The 19,531-nt window shown below is 38.1% G+C and overlaps 1 protein-coding gene across 5 annotated transcripts in view; it reads right to left on the bottom strand.

Annotated features, from left to right (window-relative positions):
- Positions 1 to 19,531, bottom strand: part of JAK1 (Janus kinase 1) — a 232,381-nt gene that overhangs the window by 106,004 nt on the left and 106,846 nt on the right. Inside the window, exon 2 of one of the 5 annotated variants that reach the window (XM_060139848.1) lies at positions 10,604 to 10,689. The exons of the other annotated variants lie outside the window; for them this stretch is intronic. Coding sequence (XP_059995831.1) covers positions 10,604 to 10,653 — 50 coding nt within the window. The 5' untranslated portion in view covers positions 10,654 to 10,689. The remainder of the gene's footprint in view (positions 1 to 10,603; positions 10,690 to 19,531) is intronic. 5 annotated transcript variants of the gene reach the window in all.

Here is a 19,531-nt window from a genome sequence, read left to right as displayed (position 1 = left end):
ACTAATAATGGGATAGGAGCACAATCTTTCTCTGGCCTATACACTAAGCCTAGTTATAAAAAATTATCCAGAAGCACTTGTACATATTTGAACCCTTGATTCCATGTTATTACATGAACTAAGTGAAGGCTTGGACCAAGATCATCAATCAGTCTTATATGAAGGCACACAGATGTTCTGATTAGTTTGGGCTTAATGGCCATGTTCCAGCCTGATTTTATTGCTCTACTTCCCTCAACACCAGAACTATTTATCTTTTCTACTTCTCTCAACACCAGAACCATTTATAAAGCCCAAAACAGTATTAGCTCTAAATGAAACTATTAAGTAAACTCTTTCTCAACCCAGACCATATACTTGCATGTTTCTCAGCTAAAACTAAGAGTTCATTGCAAGAGAAACTGAAAAACTAACACTTCCTCATGGAGTCTCTCTTCATAATATTTTATGTCTACATAAGGATGTGATGGGGCAGAAGTAGATGGCAGGACTATACTATCTCAGGACATCCTTCCTAGCACTCCAGAACAGAATCATGGGCACTTGCCCTCCCCTGGCATTCTTATGTAATGTTATAATGAACTGAATATTTATTTAATAATTAAATTAATTGAACTAAGCTGAAGATCCAGTCAGGATTCTTTTCATAGGGACTCTGTTGGCTCACATGTGTTTAGATCACTATCTGAAAGGGGATAATATATTTTGCCCTAAAGATATCCTTGTTCCATGGCTCACTGATCTGGCTGCCATGGGTCCTCTTTTCTAGAGGCAGGAGGATGCCAGATGATCCTGTGAGCAATAGCTCTCTGCATGAATGTACACCTATATGAGCACCACACACACCTCTAAGAGTGACCATGCAGGTGGGCACAGAAAATGGTAGCTTACTGCTCATTACACAGGAAAAGGGAATAAGTACAAACATCTACCCCACCCCAATTTCACCCCAAGTTCACAAGAGCGTCACAGTTTGCAGAAGTTTGGAGTCACTAGTTCAGAGCTAACATATAGCATGGTTTACGGGTAAAAGCATGAGCTTTGCAGTCAGACAAGAGTTACTCATATTTAAAATAAAAAAGTTACTTAATTTCTCCAAATCGTGGTTTCCTCATCTTTAACTGGGAATAATTCCATCCAACTCACACGGTTGGGCACATAGTAGATGTGTAATCTATAAGGTCAAGGTCAAGGATATAATCCCCAAACAAGGCTTAAAACAAGGTGGTGGTGTGATGAATTGGGAGATTAGGATTGACTTATGTACACCAATATGTATAAAATGGATAACTAACAAGAACCTGCTGTATAAATAAATAAATAAAATTCAAAAAAAACCCATAACAAAACAAAAACACCTCACAGAAAATCACATGGTTTCAATCTGTACTGTGAAACTCAGATGTATTATACCACTAGTGTATGCATGCCACACAAGTCAATAAAAGGGGGTCAGGAAATAAAAGAAAAACAACTTAGACTATGTGTCTCACTACTGGGTGGCTCCATACTATTCCTTTCTAAATAAAGACCAGTATGCAACATACTCTTTATGCTTTAATGGTGCTAAGCTGCATTGTTTTGGAACACACATAAAATATGAGTTCAACAAAAAGAAATGCTGCAGAAATTTCACACAAATATTCATGAACATTACATATTGCCAGGCCTTTTCACTTAGAGTTGTGTATCAAATAAGAATGACTAGATGCCAAGAAGTCTGTAAATCCTATGAGAAGAGGCCCTAGAGGCACCCTGATGGCTTCAAGAAGTGAAAACAGGGAAAGTGACAGAAAAACTATAGAAAACACAGCAAGAATTCTAGTCCAAAGCTAGTTAGTATGAAACAAATACACTGTGTGTGTTGTATATATACACAACTCAATAGACCCTGGAAGACATCCCTATCACAATAATACTTTAGAGAAGATCTTCCTTATATCAAGCTTTTCAATCTCAATTTCTTAAAAAATTAGGAAAGTGAGGTTAAGAGGGATTTACTGTTACAAGGCAACAAAGTCAATAATTGATAAAAAATTAAATTTAAACCCAGGGCTTTATACTTGAAAACATGCTACGAGCACAGTACTTAGCATAAGTTATGTTCATAACTGAACCTGATTAATAAAGAAAAATAAATTGTATTCAGTTAACTCAGTGCAAAGGAATACAGCAAATACATTTTCAAACTTTCTCATGAAAGTAGTTAAAAATTTTAAAATATGGCGATTATAACGATAAATTCTCACTCATCTGGAAAATTTGGTTATCCCAAAATGATTCATCCCTAAGAGTTCAAAAGAGTCAAGGATTTACTGTAACTTGTATCCATATTTGAAAAAAAAAATCATTCCTTAACTCTATGGAAACATTTTTTATTTTTTAACGTCTTTATTGGAGTATAATTGCTTAACAATGGTGTGTTAGTTTCTGCTTTATAACAAAGTGAATCAGCTATACATATATATATATATATATATGCCCATATCTCCTCCCTCTTGTGTCTCCCTCCCTCCCATCCTCCCTATCCCACCCCCCCCAGGTGGTCACAAAGCACCGAGCTGATCTCCCTGTGCTATGTGGCTGCTTCCCACTAGCTATCAATTTTGCATTTGGTAGTGTATACATGTCCATGCCACGCTTTCACTTTGTCCCAGCTTACCCTTCCCCCTCCCCGTGTCCTCAAGTCCATTCTCTAGTAGGTTTGCGTCTTTATCCCCGTCCTGCCCCTAGATTCTTCAGAAGCACTTTTTTTTTTTAGATTCCACATATATGTGTTAGCATACAGTATTTGTTTTTCCCTTTCTGACTTATGACTTACTTCACTCTGTATGATAGACTCATATGACAGGTCCATCCACCTCACTACAAATAACTCAATTTCGTTTCTTTTTATGGCTGAGTAATATTCCATTGTACATATGTGCCACATCTTCTTTACCCAGTCATCTGTCAATGGACACTTAGGTTGCTTCCATGTCCTGGCTATTGTAAATAGAACTGCAGTGAACATTGTGGTACATGACTCTTTTTGAATTATGGTTTTCTCAGGGTATACGCCCAGTAGTGGGATTGCTGGGTCATATGATAGCTCTATTTGTAGTTTTTTAAGGAATCTCCATACTGTTCTCCATAGTGGCTGTACCAATTCACATTCCCACCAACAGTGCAAGAGGGTTCCCTTTTCTCCACACCCTCTCCAGCATTTACTGTTTGGAGATCTTTTGATGATGGCCACTCTGGTGTGAGGTAATACCTCATCGTAGTTTTGAGCTGCATTTCTCTAATGATTAGTGACATTGAGCATCTTTTCATGTGTTGGTTGGCAATCTGTATATCTTCTTTGGAGAAATGTCTATTTAGGTCTTCTGCCCAGTTTTGGATTGGGTTGTTTGTTTTTTTTTGATATTGAGCTGCATGAGCTGCTTGTAAATTTTGGAGATTAATCCTTTGTCAGTTGCTTCATTTGCAAATATTTTCTCCCATTCTGAGGGTTGTCTTTTCGTTTTGTTTATGGTTTCCTTTGCTGTGCAAAAGCTTTTAAGTTCCATTAGGTCTCATTTATTTTTGTTTTTATTTCCCTTTCTCTAGAAGGTGGGTCAAAAAGGATCTTGCTATGATTTATGTCACAGAGTGTTCTGCCTATGTTTTCCTCTAAGAGTTTTATAGTGTCTGGCCTTACATTTAGGTCTTTAATCCATTTTGAGTTTATTTTTGTGTATGGTGTTAGGGAGTGTTCTAATTTCATTCTTTTACATGTAGCTGTCCAGTTTTCCCAGCACCACTTATTGGAGATGCTGTCTTTTCTCCATTGTATATTCTTGCCTCCTTTAGCAAAAATAAGGTGACCATATGTGCATGGGTTCACCTCTGGGCTTTCTATCCTGTTCCACTGATCTATATTTCTGTTTCTGTGTCAGTACCATACTGTCTTGATTACTGTAGCTTTGTAGTATAGTCTGAAGTCAAGGAGCCTGATTCCTCCAGTTCCATTTTTCTTTCTCAAGATTGCTTTGGCTATTCGGGGTCTTTTGTGTTTCCATACAAATTGTGAAATTTTTTGTTCTAGTTCTGTGAAAAATGCCATTGGTAGTTTGACAGGGATTGCATTGAATCTATAGATTGCTTTGGGTAGTATAGTCATTTTCACAATGTTGATTCTTCCAATCCAAAAACACGGTATATCTCTCCATCTGTTTGTATCATCTCTAATTTCTTTCATCAGTATCTTATAATTTTCTGCATACAGGTCTTTTGTCTCCTTAGGTAGGTTTATTCCTAGGTATTTTATTCTTTTTGTTGCAATGGTAAATGCAAGTGTTCCCTTAATTTCTCTTTCAAATTTTTCATCATTAGTGTATAGGAATGCTAGAGATTTCTGTGCATTAATTCTGTATTCTGCTACTCTACCATATTCATTGATTAGCTCTAGTAGTTTTCTGGTAGCATCTTTAGGATACTCTATGTATAGTATCATATCATCTGTAAACAGTGACAGCTTTACTTTTTCTTTTCTGATTTGGATTCCTTTTATTATTTCTTTTTCTTCTCTGACTGCTGTGGCTAAAACTTCCAAAACAGTGTTGAATAATAGTGGTGAGAGTGGGCAACCTTGTCTTGTTCCTGATCTTAGTGGAAATGGTTTGTTTTTCACCATTGAGGACGATACTGACTGTGGATTTGTCATATATGGCCTTTATTACATTGAGAAAAGTTCCCTCTATGCCTAGTTTCTGGAGGGTTTTTATCATAAATGGGTGTTGAATTTTGTTGAAAGCTTTTTCTGCATCCACTGAGTTGATCATATGGTTTTTATTCAACCTGTTAACATGGTGTATCACACTGATTTGTGTATATTGAAGGATGCTGGCATTCCTGGGGTAAACCCCACTTGATCATGGTGTATGATCCTTTTAATGTGCTGTTGGATTCTGTTTGCTAGTATTTTGTTGAGGATTTTTGCTTCTATGTTCAACAGTGATATTGGCCTGTAGTTTTCTTTCTTTGTGACATCTTTGTCTGGTTTTGGTATCAGGGAGATGGTGGCCTCACAGAATGAGTTTGGGAGTGTTCCTCCCTCTGCTATAATTTGGAAGGGTTTGCGAAGGATAGGTGTTAGCTCTTCTCTAAATGTTTGATAGAATTCGCCTGTGAAGCCATCTGGTCCTGGGCTTTTGATTGTTGGAAGATTTTTAATCACTGTCTTAATTTCAGTGCTTGTGATTGGTCTGTTTATGTTTTCCATTTCTTCCTGGTTCAGTCTCGGAAGGTTGTGCTTTTCTAAGAACTTGTCCATTTCTTTCAGGTTGTCCATTTTATTGGCATATAGTTGCTTGTAGTAATCTCTCATGATCCTTTGTATTTCTGCAGTGTCAGCTGTTACTTCTCCTTTTTCATTTCTAATTCTATTGATTTGTGTCTTCTCCCTTTTTTTCTTGATGAGTCTGGCTAATGGTTTATCAATTTTATCTTCTCAAAGAACCAGCTTTTAGTTTTATTGATCTTTGCTACTGTTTCCTTCATTTCGTTTTCATTTATTTCTGATCTAATCTTTGAAACACTTTTAAATACAGAACACAATGACATTACTGGAAATTCTTTCATTTGACTTATCTGAGGTTTATCTGCTTCACTGAGGCTTATATTCTTATTACTCTCTTAATAATCAAACATGAGGGCTTCCCTGGTGGCGCAGTGGTTGAGAGTCCGCCTGCCGCACAGGGGACACGGGTTCGTGTCCCGGTCTGGGAAGATCCCACATGCCGTGGAGCGGCTAGGCCCGTGAGCCATGGCCACTGAGCCTGCGCGTCCAGAACCTGTGCTCCACAACGGGAGAGGCCACAACAGTGAGAGGCTCGCATACCACCAAAAAAAAAAAAAAAAAAAAAAATCAGACGTGAAAGGTAAAAATGAAGATCATTTGGCTTGTATTTTAGAGACAAAAAAAATTAAGTAAAGTAAATTAACAGTTATTTCAAATTTCCCTTGGTTGGAATGTAAAAAAACTGGCCTCCTTTCCAAGAAATTGGTGCTGGAAAGAGGCCTCAGCACTGTGATATTACATTCAAACTCCTACAAAGGCACTTCATTTTACAGATGAAGAAACCAAAGCTCAGAGGCATGAAATGACTTACCTATGGTCTCAAACTCAGTGACTATCAAATCCCCAATATGAATCCATGTACCTGACTCTGTAAGTTTATTGGCAATGTCTGAATCTAAAGACCAAATGAAGAGCTGTGTCTCATCAGTGCCCCACTCCACACACACCCCCATCCCCCACGATTTGCAGGCAATTCTCCAGGTGAGGCAGGGAAGGTGGAGAACATATGGTATATGGACCAGTGGAAACTCAATCAACTGAAGTCCCATCAGCCTAGAGCCACTATATCAGCTTGGTGTCTTTTACTGGAAACAGGTTGCTAACAAATATGAGAATGATCCAGAATTAGACAAAATCCAAAAAGAGAGAAATTACTCCTGGATGAACAGAATAACTATATGCAAATAAACTACCAAACTAGAAGAAAAGATTAAGATGTTTTATGAAGAACATCTGAATAATGAAATTTGATACATCTTAGAGGGAAGCAGATATTTGTGTATAAGAGATAAAGAGGACAGTGGATCCAGACTTTCATGGGGAAAGAAGACATGCTAACACTTCCTGCAGGAACTTATCACCGCTTCACACTGTGTCTGCTGGAGAACCAGGGTGGACCATCTTGATGCTCAAGGAGAGTACATGAAATTTTTGGCACAGGCAGCACCGCGGTACTCTCTAGAGACTAATACACTACTTGTAAAGGTCCTAAACATAGCTGAGCAGAAAATTAAGTATTGACTATTGTTTACTTTTTGCATTTTTATTGTAGACTCAAAGCTAGATTATCTTTCCTTTGCAAGATTATTTCATCAGAATGTTTTTCAGTAAAAGGAACAACAAAACTGATGTTTACATGGAAGGAACTGTGGAAATGTAGGCAAATCACATTCATCTTCTTTAATTAATCAAGAATAGTGGTTCAGTAACTCTTCATTTGCACACACATTCAACTGTAACCCAAATGGAAGTTTCATTTCCCAAAATGCAACCACTTAGCATGCTCTATGTGAATATGATTCTTAGACCTTAAGCCAGATATCAGTCAATGCCATGCCTGCCTTAGAACAAGTAATAGTAGATAACATAATTAACCAAATATAATACATTTTTTCTCCCCAAATTTTTTTTTTTTTTTGCGGTACGTGGGCCTCTCACTGTTGTGGCCTCTCCCGTTGCGGAGCACAGGTTCCGGATGTGCAGGCTCAGCGGCCATGGCTCACGGGCCCAGTCACTCCGCGGCATGTGGGATCTTCCCAGACCGGCGCACGAACCCGTGTCCCCTGCATCGGCAGGCGGACTCTCAACCACTGTGCCACCAGGGAAGCCCCTCTCCCAAAATTTTATCTTGGGGTTGGAGCAAATGGGAGAAGAACATATCATGGAGTCTATACAGTTGCTTATACCACTTTCGTGTTCAAAGTAAAGTAACTGTCTTAATTTTTTTAAAAAGAAAGAAAAAGACCAAATGAAGAATATCATAATGTGAAAAGTGTAGCATTACATTTGCTTTCTATGTTTAATCATTAAGGAAATTAATTACTGTATTTAATCCCTATCAAGATAAAAAAATTTTTTTTTTATTTCAGTGATAAGGTTCTATTTGTTCCCATTAGGGAATTTACTCAAATGCCAGAGAAGCTCTTTTGTTGGTTTTTCTAATATGCCCCAAACACAAAATGTAACCTTTTATTATGCTGTGTTACTAGTTTAAGTGTGGCTCTAGAGCCTCAGGAATACCTGGCCCCATCCTAATTAGTAGTATTATAAACACTTATTCTCTATACAGAACTTCATGATTTATATCCATTACCTCATCAGATCCTCATTAACAACTCTGGTTGAAGGTCAGTCCTGACTTCACAGAAGAAATCGAGTCAAAGAGAGGGTTAAGCTACCTGCTTAATATCACCCTGGCACCAATGGCCTGAAAACAGTCCAGAGCTCTAATGTCTTTTTAATAGAGTTTTAGTATAAATCTTCAAGTATGTTTAAGAAAACAGAACAAGTTTTAAAGACATGGATTTCAAGTCGATGGGAAGAATGATAATTTTTTTTTGTGGTGAGACAACTGGATAGCCAGTTAGAAAAAATATTAAGAAAGCTAGCATTCATCTGACACCACATACTAAAATGTGTTCTGTCATTTAAAAATATCAAATATACCTAATACTAAGTCTAAATAGAGATAAATGTTTATATAATTAGGGAAGTCAAAAGGTCTCTCCAACATGACATCAAAAGTAGAAACCTTGGGGTTTCCCTGGTGGCACAGTGGTTAAGACTCTGCCTGCCAATGCAGGGCACACAGGTTCCAGCCCTGGTCCGGGAGGATCCCACATGCCATGGAGCAACTGAGCCCGTGTGCCACAACTACTGAGCCTGCGCTCTGGAGCCCATAAGCCACAACTACTGAGCCCACAAGCCACAACTACTGAAGCCCATGTGCCTACAGCCCGTGCTCCACAACAGGAGAGGCCACCTCAATGCGAGGCCCGCACACCACAACAAAGAGTAGCCCCCACTCGCCACAGTTGGAGAAAGCCCGCGTGCAGCAGTGAAGAAGCAATACAGCCTAAAATAAATAAATTTTAAAAAAGAAATGTTTGATAGGTGTGAGTACATGAAAATATAAAACTTCTGTATAAAAAGACCCTAAATATATATGCAAACAACCTGAAAAAAAATATTTGTACCATGTATCACAAAAAGTTAATATTCTTAACATATAGCTTTAAAAAAAGAAAAACACAAACACACCAATAATAAAACGGACAAAGGGCTTGACAAGGCAATCCACAAAGAAAACATGAATTCTCAACATGAAAAACAAAGTTTAAATATACTAATAACCAAATATCTATGAAGTAAAATAGAGATTTACCATTTTTTTACAAATAGACTGGCAAATTTTTTAAAATTATAATATCCACAAATTGATTAAATGCGACAAAGCAAGTACTCTCATTTAGAAATATAAACATCACGTGAGTTCTGCAATCTATAAATGTCCTTTGACCCAGAAGTTCTTTCTACTTCTAAGCAAATAACGATGATATACAAGATTTAGCTACAAGGGTCTTCATCACAAAGTTATTTAGAACGACTAACAAAACAATCTTAAATATTCATCCAGGAACACAGAATCACAGTGAAGCCATCTAACAGAATTCTACACTGAAAAAAATAATAACATATGTATATACACATATATATATGTAATTATGTATATATATACATGTGTATATATATATGTATAATTATTGGAAGATGGAACAATATTCATGATTCACTAACAAAGGAAAGGTTATAAAACATCATGCAGTATATAAACACAATTTATGTTGGGCATGTGCAAATAAAATTGAGAGGATATTCATCAAAATACTGACTACGGTTATGGGATTCCAAATGGCTTTTATTCTATTCTCTGGATTCTAAATCTTCAATAAATAAGAAAAACTTTTGCAAAAAACAGTGAATATAACTTCTTAAAAATAACTTCCAAAAAAGGAGACAGCAGCCAATAATATTTTATGTACAGAGTAAGTGACTGTCCCCCAGACCTACTTGGTAAATCAGGCACACAATACAACCAGCCATTCCATCCTCAGATCCCAAGACAGGAAGAAGAGTAGATCAGGATGGGCAGAATGCCTAGTCGCACACCACAGTATAACTCTGTGTCTTACTACTCAGGTTGGAAAACACTAGACTTGAACTGCCCACTACAACTTAGGAAACATGAGATGGGATCTCCTCCACTTGTACAACTCCCTCCACATTGCCAAGACAGCAGCTCAAAAAATGGTATGGAGGATGGGGTGAGAGCTGTCTGCAGTGCAAAAAAATACATGCCAATGTATGCAAAATGGTATGAGCCCAGTGGAGACCAATTTACAATCTTGATAAAAATTATTTTTGAAAAATTATAAATGCACTTATCTTTTAACCCAACGACCTTGGGAATTTACCCAACCTTGTACATATGAGTTATACAAAGAAGCACTGTTTGCAGTAATAATAGCATGGAAACAAATAATATATCCATGAATATGGAGACTGGTTAAGTAAACCATGGTACAGAACATGCCGGAGCTCTAATAAATACGTACATACATACATGTAACATACACACACATGAATAAGGAAATATTCCAGGTCCATTCCAGGTCCTAATACAGAAAGAGAGGAGGATATACTGTAAAATGAAAAAAGCAAAGTGCAGAATAGTATATAGAGTATGCTACATTTTGTATAGAGAAGAATATATACTTGTGTTTAATTGTATCTGGACACAAGAAATGCATAAAAGAGGTTATTTAAGGGGGCAGGGAAGGAAGCTGACAGTGACAAAAACTGGAGCAAGCCTTTTCAATTTGTACTAAGTTATACTGGTTTACTTTCTGAAGCATGTGAATATAGTACCCATGTCAAACAAAATATCAACAATGACAACAACAATAACAACAATAATAATGAAAAGTTTAAAATGCTTACCAATAAAGCCTTGGTAAGAGGCAAATTTGCCACCACAGAGTGAGGAGCATCAGAGCTGAGCAACAGATTACACAGGAATTTCTCTTCTGCCTCCGTTGGAAAGAGAGAGAAGAGGTGAAACCATTTACAGATCACCTACCACAGGAAAGTTTTCTGCATGCTATCACATTAATATTCAAATTAACCCTAGTTAAGTATAACCAGCCTCATTTCTGCAAATAAGTAAATGGTGGTACATAGTAAATGGCAAGCCATTAGGTCACATGTCCAAAGTCACAGGGCTATGACTGAAACTCATGCTCTTACCCGCTCAAACTCTCAAAGAAAAAATATTTAAGTCTCAGTAAAAATAAAAATCCTCTAAGTCAGTCACTCACACATAACCACACTTCCTTCTGCAGTGTTTCCTCTAAAATTATTTACTAAGTTGCGAGCAATGGGAAGCGGCAGATAAAGCTTCGCTTGCTCGCTGCTCACCTCCTGCTGCGCGGCCCGGTTCCTAATAGGCCACAGACCAATATCGGTCCGTGACCTGGGGACTGGGGACCCCTGCTCTACACTAATAAAAGGATGATCTATATTTTCCAAATTAATGAGCTCCAAAAAGTTAATTACTGGGAGCATTATCAGATGCATTTTTTTCCTTCGTTGAGGATTAACTATGAAATGCATGCAAAATCACTGAATAATGAACTTCACAGGAATCGTAAATCATCTTTTGCAGTAAGATGATAAAAAATGATATTACCATGGAGGGAGGGAGGGAGGGAAGACAGAAATAGCAACTAACATTTATTGGGCACTTATATATACCAGTCACTGTTCTAAGTGCTTTGAATATAAGGACTCACCTATTCTCATAAAACCCTATGAAGTACGTACTATTACTATATTCATTTTACAGATGAGTAAACTAAGACACAGAGTTAAATAACCTGTCCACACAGACTGTCCAAACTCCACTGCCCATACTACTCCCCACCATACAATATTTCCAGGCTGCAGCAACTGAGAATGAACAAGAGGACGGCTCTTCTCTAACAAATCAGTGAATGATTTGTAATCTTACGTATTTCACTGTCTAAGCTGTTTTATTCCAAGAAAAGGAGGCTTCAACTGACTGTCAAATGGATCAATAAGACAAAAAAGATTTAAACCCCCTGATTTCAGAGACTGGGCTACAATCTAAGCCAGAGATGAAACCTACAGAAAGGCAGTAAGGAGTGGGCGTGAAAAGGCAAAGAGCAGTGAGAACAGTATTTCTTTCTCAACTTCATACACGTTAAGTGAAAAGGTAGCTCCATGGTCATATATCTGGAAAACAGTTGGCTAATATTCAATAGTTTCTTATTTTAGTTCTCCAAGAAAAGGATAAACTAAGCAACATCAAGCGATTCCCAAACTTATCTGACCATGAAATTCTTTACTCACAGAGCACCTTGAGAACAAACCACACTCAGGGAAGCTATTGGACTAAAAGGATACTCAAGAGTTAAAAATCTATCAAACTTGGTGACTAACAGTCCAGGAGAGATGAGTCAAAATAAGCCCCACAATATGGCTTAGGTAACCAGTGAAGGTGATATGAGAGGGAGGTTAAGATAAAGGGCAGTTTTTTATGGAAAAAGGTGAACTTAGTTCACCTGTTTGACCTAAGAGTTGTGTAAAAAACTGCCAGTTCACAAAACAATTGAAACCAGCATCTCAAAGAGATATTTGTACGTCTATGTTCATAGCAGCATTATTCACAATAGCCAAAAGGTGGAAGCAACCCAAGTGTCTGTCAATGAACGATAAACAAAATGTGGTATATACACTGAATAGAATATTATTCAGTTTTAAAAAGGAAGGAAATTCTGACATATACTACAATGTGGATGAACCTTGAGAACATTACACCAAGTGAAATAAGTCAATCACAAAAAGATAAATACTGTATGATTCCACTTAAATGAGCTACACAGAGTAGTCAAATTCATAGAGACAGAAAGTAGAATGGTGGTTGCGAAGGGCTGGGGGGAGGGGAGGATGGGGTGGAGGGGTGTTGTTTAATGGGTATAGAGTTTCAGTTTTGGAAGACAAAAAGCATTCTGGAGATAGGTTGCACAATGATGTGAATGTACTTAACACTACTGAACTGTAACTTAAAAATGGTCCAGATGGTAAATTTTATGTTGTGTATCTTACCACAATTAGAAAAAAATTTTAACTGCCAATTCAAGATGTTGTTAGACATTTGCTGTCTCTATCTGTGTAGAAACCTCTCATGCCATGTGGTCCTGCTAGGACTACAGATCACAGTGTCCTGCCCTGACCCCTACTGATGACTGTCCACCTACGTGACCAAAGGATGACCCAAGCAAAAGTCCTTTGGAGAGATCTGACAAATGGAAGCCAGAAAAACACCACCTTGGGGCGGCCAGTTGTTCTCTTTTGAGCCATTTGGAGAAAACCTCATTGTGGCAAGAAATGAGACCAATGAAAGAAAAGCAGAACCAAGTAGGACTCCTAAAGAGATCATGCCTTGACATCGCTGGAGCTCACGGATTCTCTTCCCCTGCTCTTTAGAGGCTCCAGTTACCTGGGCCAATAAATCTCAACACCTTTCCTGTGCAAACCTCCTCCCCCCACACCTCAAACACCAAAAGAGAACAGGGACATCCAAAAGAAAAGCAATTTCACTGAGCAATACGACCCTTTACAAGAATTTTCTCTCCATAGTTCCTTTGAAATTTTATCTGCAGTATCACATACTAGAACAGTAGTACACAGTTCCATAATTTAGTAAGTACAATTCCAAATTTAACACAATCTTTCCAGTTGGTAAATACATCATCGTGTTAGGCCAGAATATTTTTACATTTCTGAAGAAACAATAATTTAAAAAAATTATCAATCTAAATCTATACTAGATTATATAGAGGGAGAGCTATACAATGCATAAAATAGAAATAAATTTAGAAATACAAGTGTTTCTAAATTATCTGAAGTATAAAATAAAAGAGAACACCTAAGCATTACCCTGAAAACTGAGGCTTTGGAGGAACATTCTAATACTTAAGTCAAAGAACAGAAGACTATACAGATAAGATCTTTTATCTGTGCCTTATTTGAAGAACTTTGCCCTTTCCAAGTTGTTCAACTCAATGCTCCATAACTATAGGTTCCCTTGGTTTAGTTTTCACTAATAATTGACAAGGTCTAATTTTATTAAATACAAATCTAATCAATAATGTTTATGACTGCCTAGGTATAATTACTCTCTTTTGTGAACCAGGAGACATGGAGAAAGGAGCAAATAAAGGGAGAAGGAATGCTGCTAGCTCTGCAGACTTCATCTGACTTAGGCAAAGAGGAGATCTTAAAAAGCTGTCATGCTAGGAATTAATGTCAAACCAGTTTCATATCTGGAGTCTTAAAGACTCACAGCATAAGGCTGCAGAGAGATGCCTGAAGCAAAATCTTAAAAGTAAACTGCACTCCCCAGGGAGTGTAGTTATGAACTTGTTGTCACAAGTCTTTGCAAAGATAAGCTAGCCATGTTGATTTCACTGAAGCAGACCTGACCAATAAAATAACTTCACAACACTGGGAATACCATCCATGTGAAATCTTTACAACCACTAATCAGGAAATGATCCATCTTCTGAAACTGCTCTCTCTTTATCATGAAAGATTAGCAGCCAGCATTTTAATCATAAGGGGGGTGGGGGGGAAGACCCTATTTTACTTGGAAGGGTTTTAAAGGTTCAATGCTGCACACCTGGTAAACACAAAAATGACAAAGCCTGTCTCTTCCCCAGGATTATCTTCCAGCTATTTAAGGTGGCTTCTATCTCACACCTCCAGAGCAAATCTTAGAATCTGGCAGCCCAGAATGTTTACAGTGCTCAGGGGAAGATCTAACTGTTAGAAGCACGGCTCAGGCATCCCGCAGTCCCCAGGACCATTTATTTGTCAAGGAACCTACAGAACTTACTGTCTTAGAAAAAACCAACTGGGCAGATTTATGATATTTCTGTTAAAATACAGTGTGTGCTTTTTAAATCATGGCATAAATAATACCCAAAATCTTAAAATGTGAATAACTTTCAGACAACAATACCATTTACAGTCTCCTAATGGAAATAATCAGAAAATTCAAAAAAAAAAAAAAAAGGAGGCACAAAGGTGTCTGTAACAGGATTATTTATAGTAGGAAAAACAAATAATATATATGCAACAGATTAAAGGGTTAGGTAAACAAACTTTCATTCATCCACACCATGTACCATAAAAAGCTGTCACCCTAACCAAAAGTTATTACCTCATAGGGGTAAAATTATGAGAAGTCACTTGGTGAACAAACCAGATTACAGCACTATGTTCTATGATCTCCTTGGAAATTTTTTAACTTAATAGTTCCATATATGCATGAAACAAAGTCTGAAACAATAAACACTAAAATATTAACAAAAATGTTTATCTGAGTGACATCTTAGAATTATTTATTTCTGATATTTCTTTAAAATGTTAATTAAATTTTTAAAGAATTCACCAGTAGCCATAGCAAATTTCTAATGACTGCCTCGTAAGGGCCAATATTAGGCTTACATCCTGACTTCTCTAAAAGTAAATGCAAGAATGGCTAACAGTATTCTATATGAAACTACTTTTTGAACATAGCTTGGATAAATTATCTAAAATTAATTCAAAAATAACTCTTTAGAGAAACAACTAAAAATGCAACGGCCTAATGTCTCTAGAAAGGAAACATAATACAGATCAATGGAGATCCCATAAAATATGTATCTTTCCTGTATAAAATTAAAAAGTTACAATTAGTTTTAATTCACAGCCCGAAGCTTTTTAATGACTAAAGAAAAAGGTAAAAGGAAAAGAAGAAATAAAAACTTTTCTCTCCTCAGAGGCCCAAGTCAGGGTTAGCAGATTGCCTGCTTTGAGGCACCCTGTTTCGGTCATAAATACCTTGACCGAATTACTTCCCAGGCTTCATTCCCACGGTGAGAATGTGCTGAGAGCAGGCCCCACTGCAAGAACAAGACAAAGACAGGTGGCATGTGGTATGTGGGCAGGGCCTTGAGTGTGACCAGAGGCAGCAGGCCTGAAGACCAGGCCTCCAGGAGGCTCTGTGTAACCAGGTGGCAGCAGAGGCACCCGTGAGCAGCGGGACTTGAGCAGACTGTCAGAGGGGAGGCATTACAGGCTGTGCTGTTCCCCAAAACCAGTCAAGAGCAGTGCAGCCACGGGGCACAGTGGGCGAGTACAGGGCTTGGGGCTAACTCAAAATCACTTCACCTCTCTGAATCTCAGTTGCCTGAAGTCTCAAATGAAAGTTATACAAGAGAGCACCTTTTTATCTGTAATGACCTCTCAACACTTTGTTTTTCCTGTTCTTAATATAACTGTTACCTCCATTAAGGTCTAATTAGATTAGGGGTGCTGTGTCAAGTGGTTTTTCTCTTGACAAAAGGAAAAACACAAAAAAAGAAATGCCAGCCAAACAATCAAATAGGCCTTCCACAAGACAAACCCACAGTTAGTGTCTATGCCTGGCATTCATGTGATCAATAATACTCCACTACTGACCAGCTGCTCACTAGCAGGCACAAGGCTGACTAGGGCTAGAAGGATAAACAAGAGGGACTTGGTCCCTAACCTCTGCAAATTCCAGGGTGGCAAGGGCCGAAAACAACAGTTTGCCATCTCTTCTCCCACGAGATACTGCCCTTCATAATATCCACGGTAATGACTGGACCCTACATAATCCTAATTTCTCTCAGATAATTTCCAAATCTCCTACCCACAAATACATCTTAGATGTCTCAGAACTATTTGAACAAATGGGTACATATTTAGTTACCTAAGTTCTACATCTGACTACCTTCTGTATCATTTATGACTCAATCACAAATTGAGCATGATGCTAAAGTGGTGGCCCACAGAGGTCTTGGGTGAGTCACTAAGTGCTCTCTTAGTTTTCTCTCTTGTAAAACTGGGGAAGGAAGTGTCCCTGGGAGGCTTTGCTTTCTTCAAACTCTTAAAATTATTATAAGATGTTATGATCATTGTGTAGCTACAAACCCTTAAACAGTACTTACTAGAAAATGTCTATAAACTTAGAACTAAATATGCTGGCATTTCATAGCAGACCTGTCTCCATGTTCTCTTAAAACCATTAGAGCTATTAGTTCTAACCTAAGAAAAGTAAACAAGACTCGAAGCCAAGAAGGAACTCGTTTGACTGCTTTCCTTGCCTCCCAATAATCAAAGCAATATTCTCATAAGTGTCTGGCTCCCAAATACCTGTAAATGTCTTAATTCCGCCTAGCATAAGCAGTATTTTCATCCGATTCGTAGCTGCATGGCAATATTCCTCTTTCAATGTTGCCTGACGTTCCATTGATTTTTTTCTTACTGAAATATATCTAGCTACAGAAAAGTATAAAAAAACCATGGATTTTTTAAAGAGGACTAAATAGGTCTCCTCACTGGATCCCTACTATGTGTCAAACACAATGGTAGTGGTTGGTGATACAAAGGTCAGCCACAGATGAGGACAGACAACTAAGCAAATTAGTGCAATAATGTGTATACCATTCCAGACTGTGTCTGGTTCAAGTATGACACATAAGCCTTTAAAGTATATCAACGAAGGTAATATACTCTAACAACTACACTGGTAGTCTTGAGTTTATAAACAGTTGGGCGTTTTTAAAAATTCATTCCCAGTTGGTTGTTTGAAATCTGGAGCACATTTTCCCCCAATACACACTACTATAAATGTGGTTAGGTTTCCAAGCCAACACACAAAAGACCAATTTAACACAAAGTATCTGAAACACTATACAGCTGCCCTAGCAAATGAGCAAAATATTACTGCAGCCAAAGAGAACCATGAGTGATCTTGTCATCTGAAAGCTGGAGTCTGAGGGAAACTCAAGTGTACGTTAATAAGGGGTGCAGATGGAGTGGCGAGGAGGTGCCTGTAGTTTTATGGCAACTGAGCTCAGGGATTTTGAGACCAAGGGCCAGGTAGGCCTGGCCTAACTCAAATCCAAGTTCCCCCAGATAAAAGCTGGGTGCCTTTAAACATGTTATTCAACCATTCTAAGCCTCAGTTTATTAATCTGAATGACTGGCACAGAGTAAGCATTCCATAAACAATACTTTACATCCATTTTTTTCATTTGCTTGAGATTATACAACTTTCATCTTCCTTGGAATAAAAGTATCCTGGGGCTTCCCTGGTGGCACAGTGGTTGAGAGTCCGCCTGCCGATGCAGGGGACACAGGTTCGTGCCCCGGTCCGGGAATATCCCACATGCCGCAGAGCGGCTGGGCCCGTGAGCCATGGCCGCTAAGCCTGTGCGTCCGGAGCCTGTGCTCCGCGACGGGAGAGGCCACAACAGTGAGAGGCCCGCGTGACACACACACACACACAAAAAAAGTATCCTGAACACATAGCTGGGATTATCAGTCACTGTTAGAAAATGTTTGGAGTTTCACATAAAACAGATTTTTTTAAGTGTCTAGGCAAGAAATGTACAAAGAAGGGGATTGATGAAAGTGCATTACACATGAGAAAAGGGTAGCATGAACTAAAATGCAGTAACCAGGAAGAGACTGAAGACAGAGGGAAAAGACAGGTATATGATGTACGGAGGATTCTCCCGATCAGAGAAGATATGAGATGGAATCCCAGGGACTTTCCAGATGACTTACTGGCTGTCTATACAATGAGAAGATGGGAGGATAACAAATAGTAACAGTGGCAAACCTTTATAGGATGTTGGTATACAAATATACATACTTGCTCATTTAATCCTTACAACCCTATAAGGTAGGTGGTATTATCCTCATTTTGCAGTTGAGAAAACTGAGGTTGAATAACTTGCTAGTAAAATAAACTCAGCTTGTAAAACAAAGCAGGATTCAGACCCACAGATGCTGGTTCCAGATTTGGGAGTCCGAACCACTATCTTATACTGATGCTTTTGTAGTAGTGGGAACCCAGCTATTTGCATAAGTGGGCTTCCTGCATCAGAAGTTCATAACTTGAATAATATGTATCTATAAAGTCTCCACTTATAAACATAAATGTTACATAACATTACATTTACAGACTTTCTGGCAATGTTCAATATTTGGGATGGGGGTGGGTAACTAACATTTATTAAATGCTACTGAATCTCAGGCACTGTCTGAAGCAGTGTTCTACCTCATTTAACCTTCACAAAACCACCTTGGTGATAGGTTCTATTAAATCCACTTTACACTTAAGAAAAACTGAGGATCAATTATGAGCCCAAAATCACAGAGCTAGTGTCAGAGGAAAGCCTAAGACTGGCTCCTCTTGGTTCTAAGTCCAGAGTGCTTTTCATAACACATCTAGTATACTCAGATCCAAACAGGTAATCGTGGGACATGTTACATAATAACCAGGTAATATAAAATAACAGTAAATCAAGTTCGATTTTAAAATGTCAAAGACGTTTCACAGGAAAATACTAAATTATCTTTAGGACAGCTAAATTAACCCAATTACCCATCTCACCTCCCACACCCTCATCCCTGCCAAAAAAAAAAAAAAAAAAATTCCTTTCAGATCCTCTTTATTACTTAGCACCTAACAATACCAAATACAACATAGGTGGCTAGAGACTTCTCCAAAAGCCTAAAACTACTTCAGAAGCATTACGTTGGAAAACAGGATAGGAACGCATTCCATGGGTTCTCATTTAAATGCCAATGTCAGAAATAAAAGGGAGGGGGGACAACTAACAAGACAATAGAAAGGAGGCTTTTTTAAGAGTTGAAGGGTTTTCCAATTATATCTCAGTAAAGCTGGGGGACAGTGGAAGAGTAGAAAGTTTTTTGTTCTGTTTTGTTTTGTTTTTAGTGAGAGCGCTGCACATTTGAATTCCA

Source organism: Lagenorhynchus albirostris, chromosome 2 (genome assembly GCF_949774975.1).
Source record: "Lagenorhynchus albirostris chromosome 2, mLagAlb1.1, whole genome shotgun sequence".
Taxonomy (NCBI): domain Eukaryota; kingdom Metazoa; phylum Chordata; class Mammalia; order Artiodactyla; family Delphinidae; genus Lagenorhynchus; species Lagenorhynchus albirostris.
The sequence above is the reverse complement of the archived record's forward strand: the minus strand, read 5'-3'. Positions and strand labels throughout refer to the sequence as shown.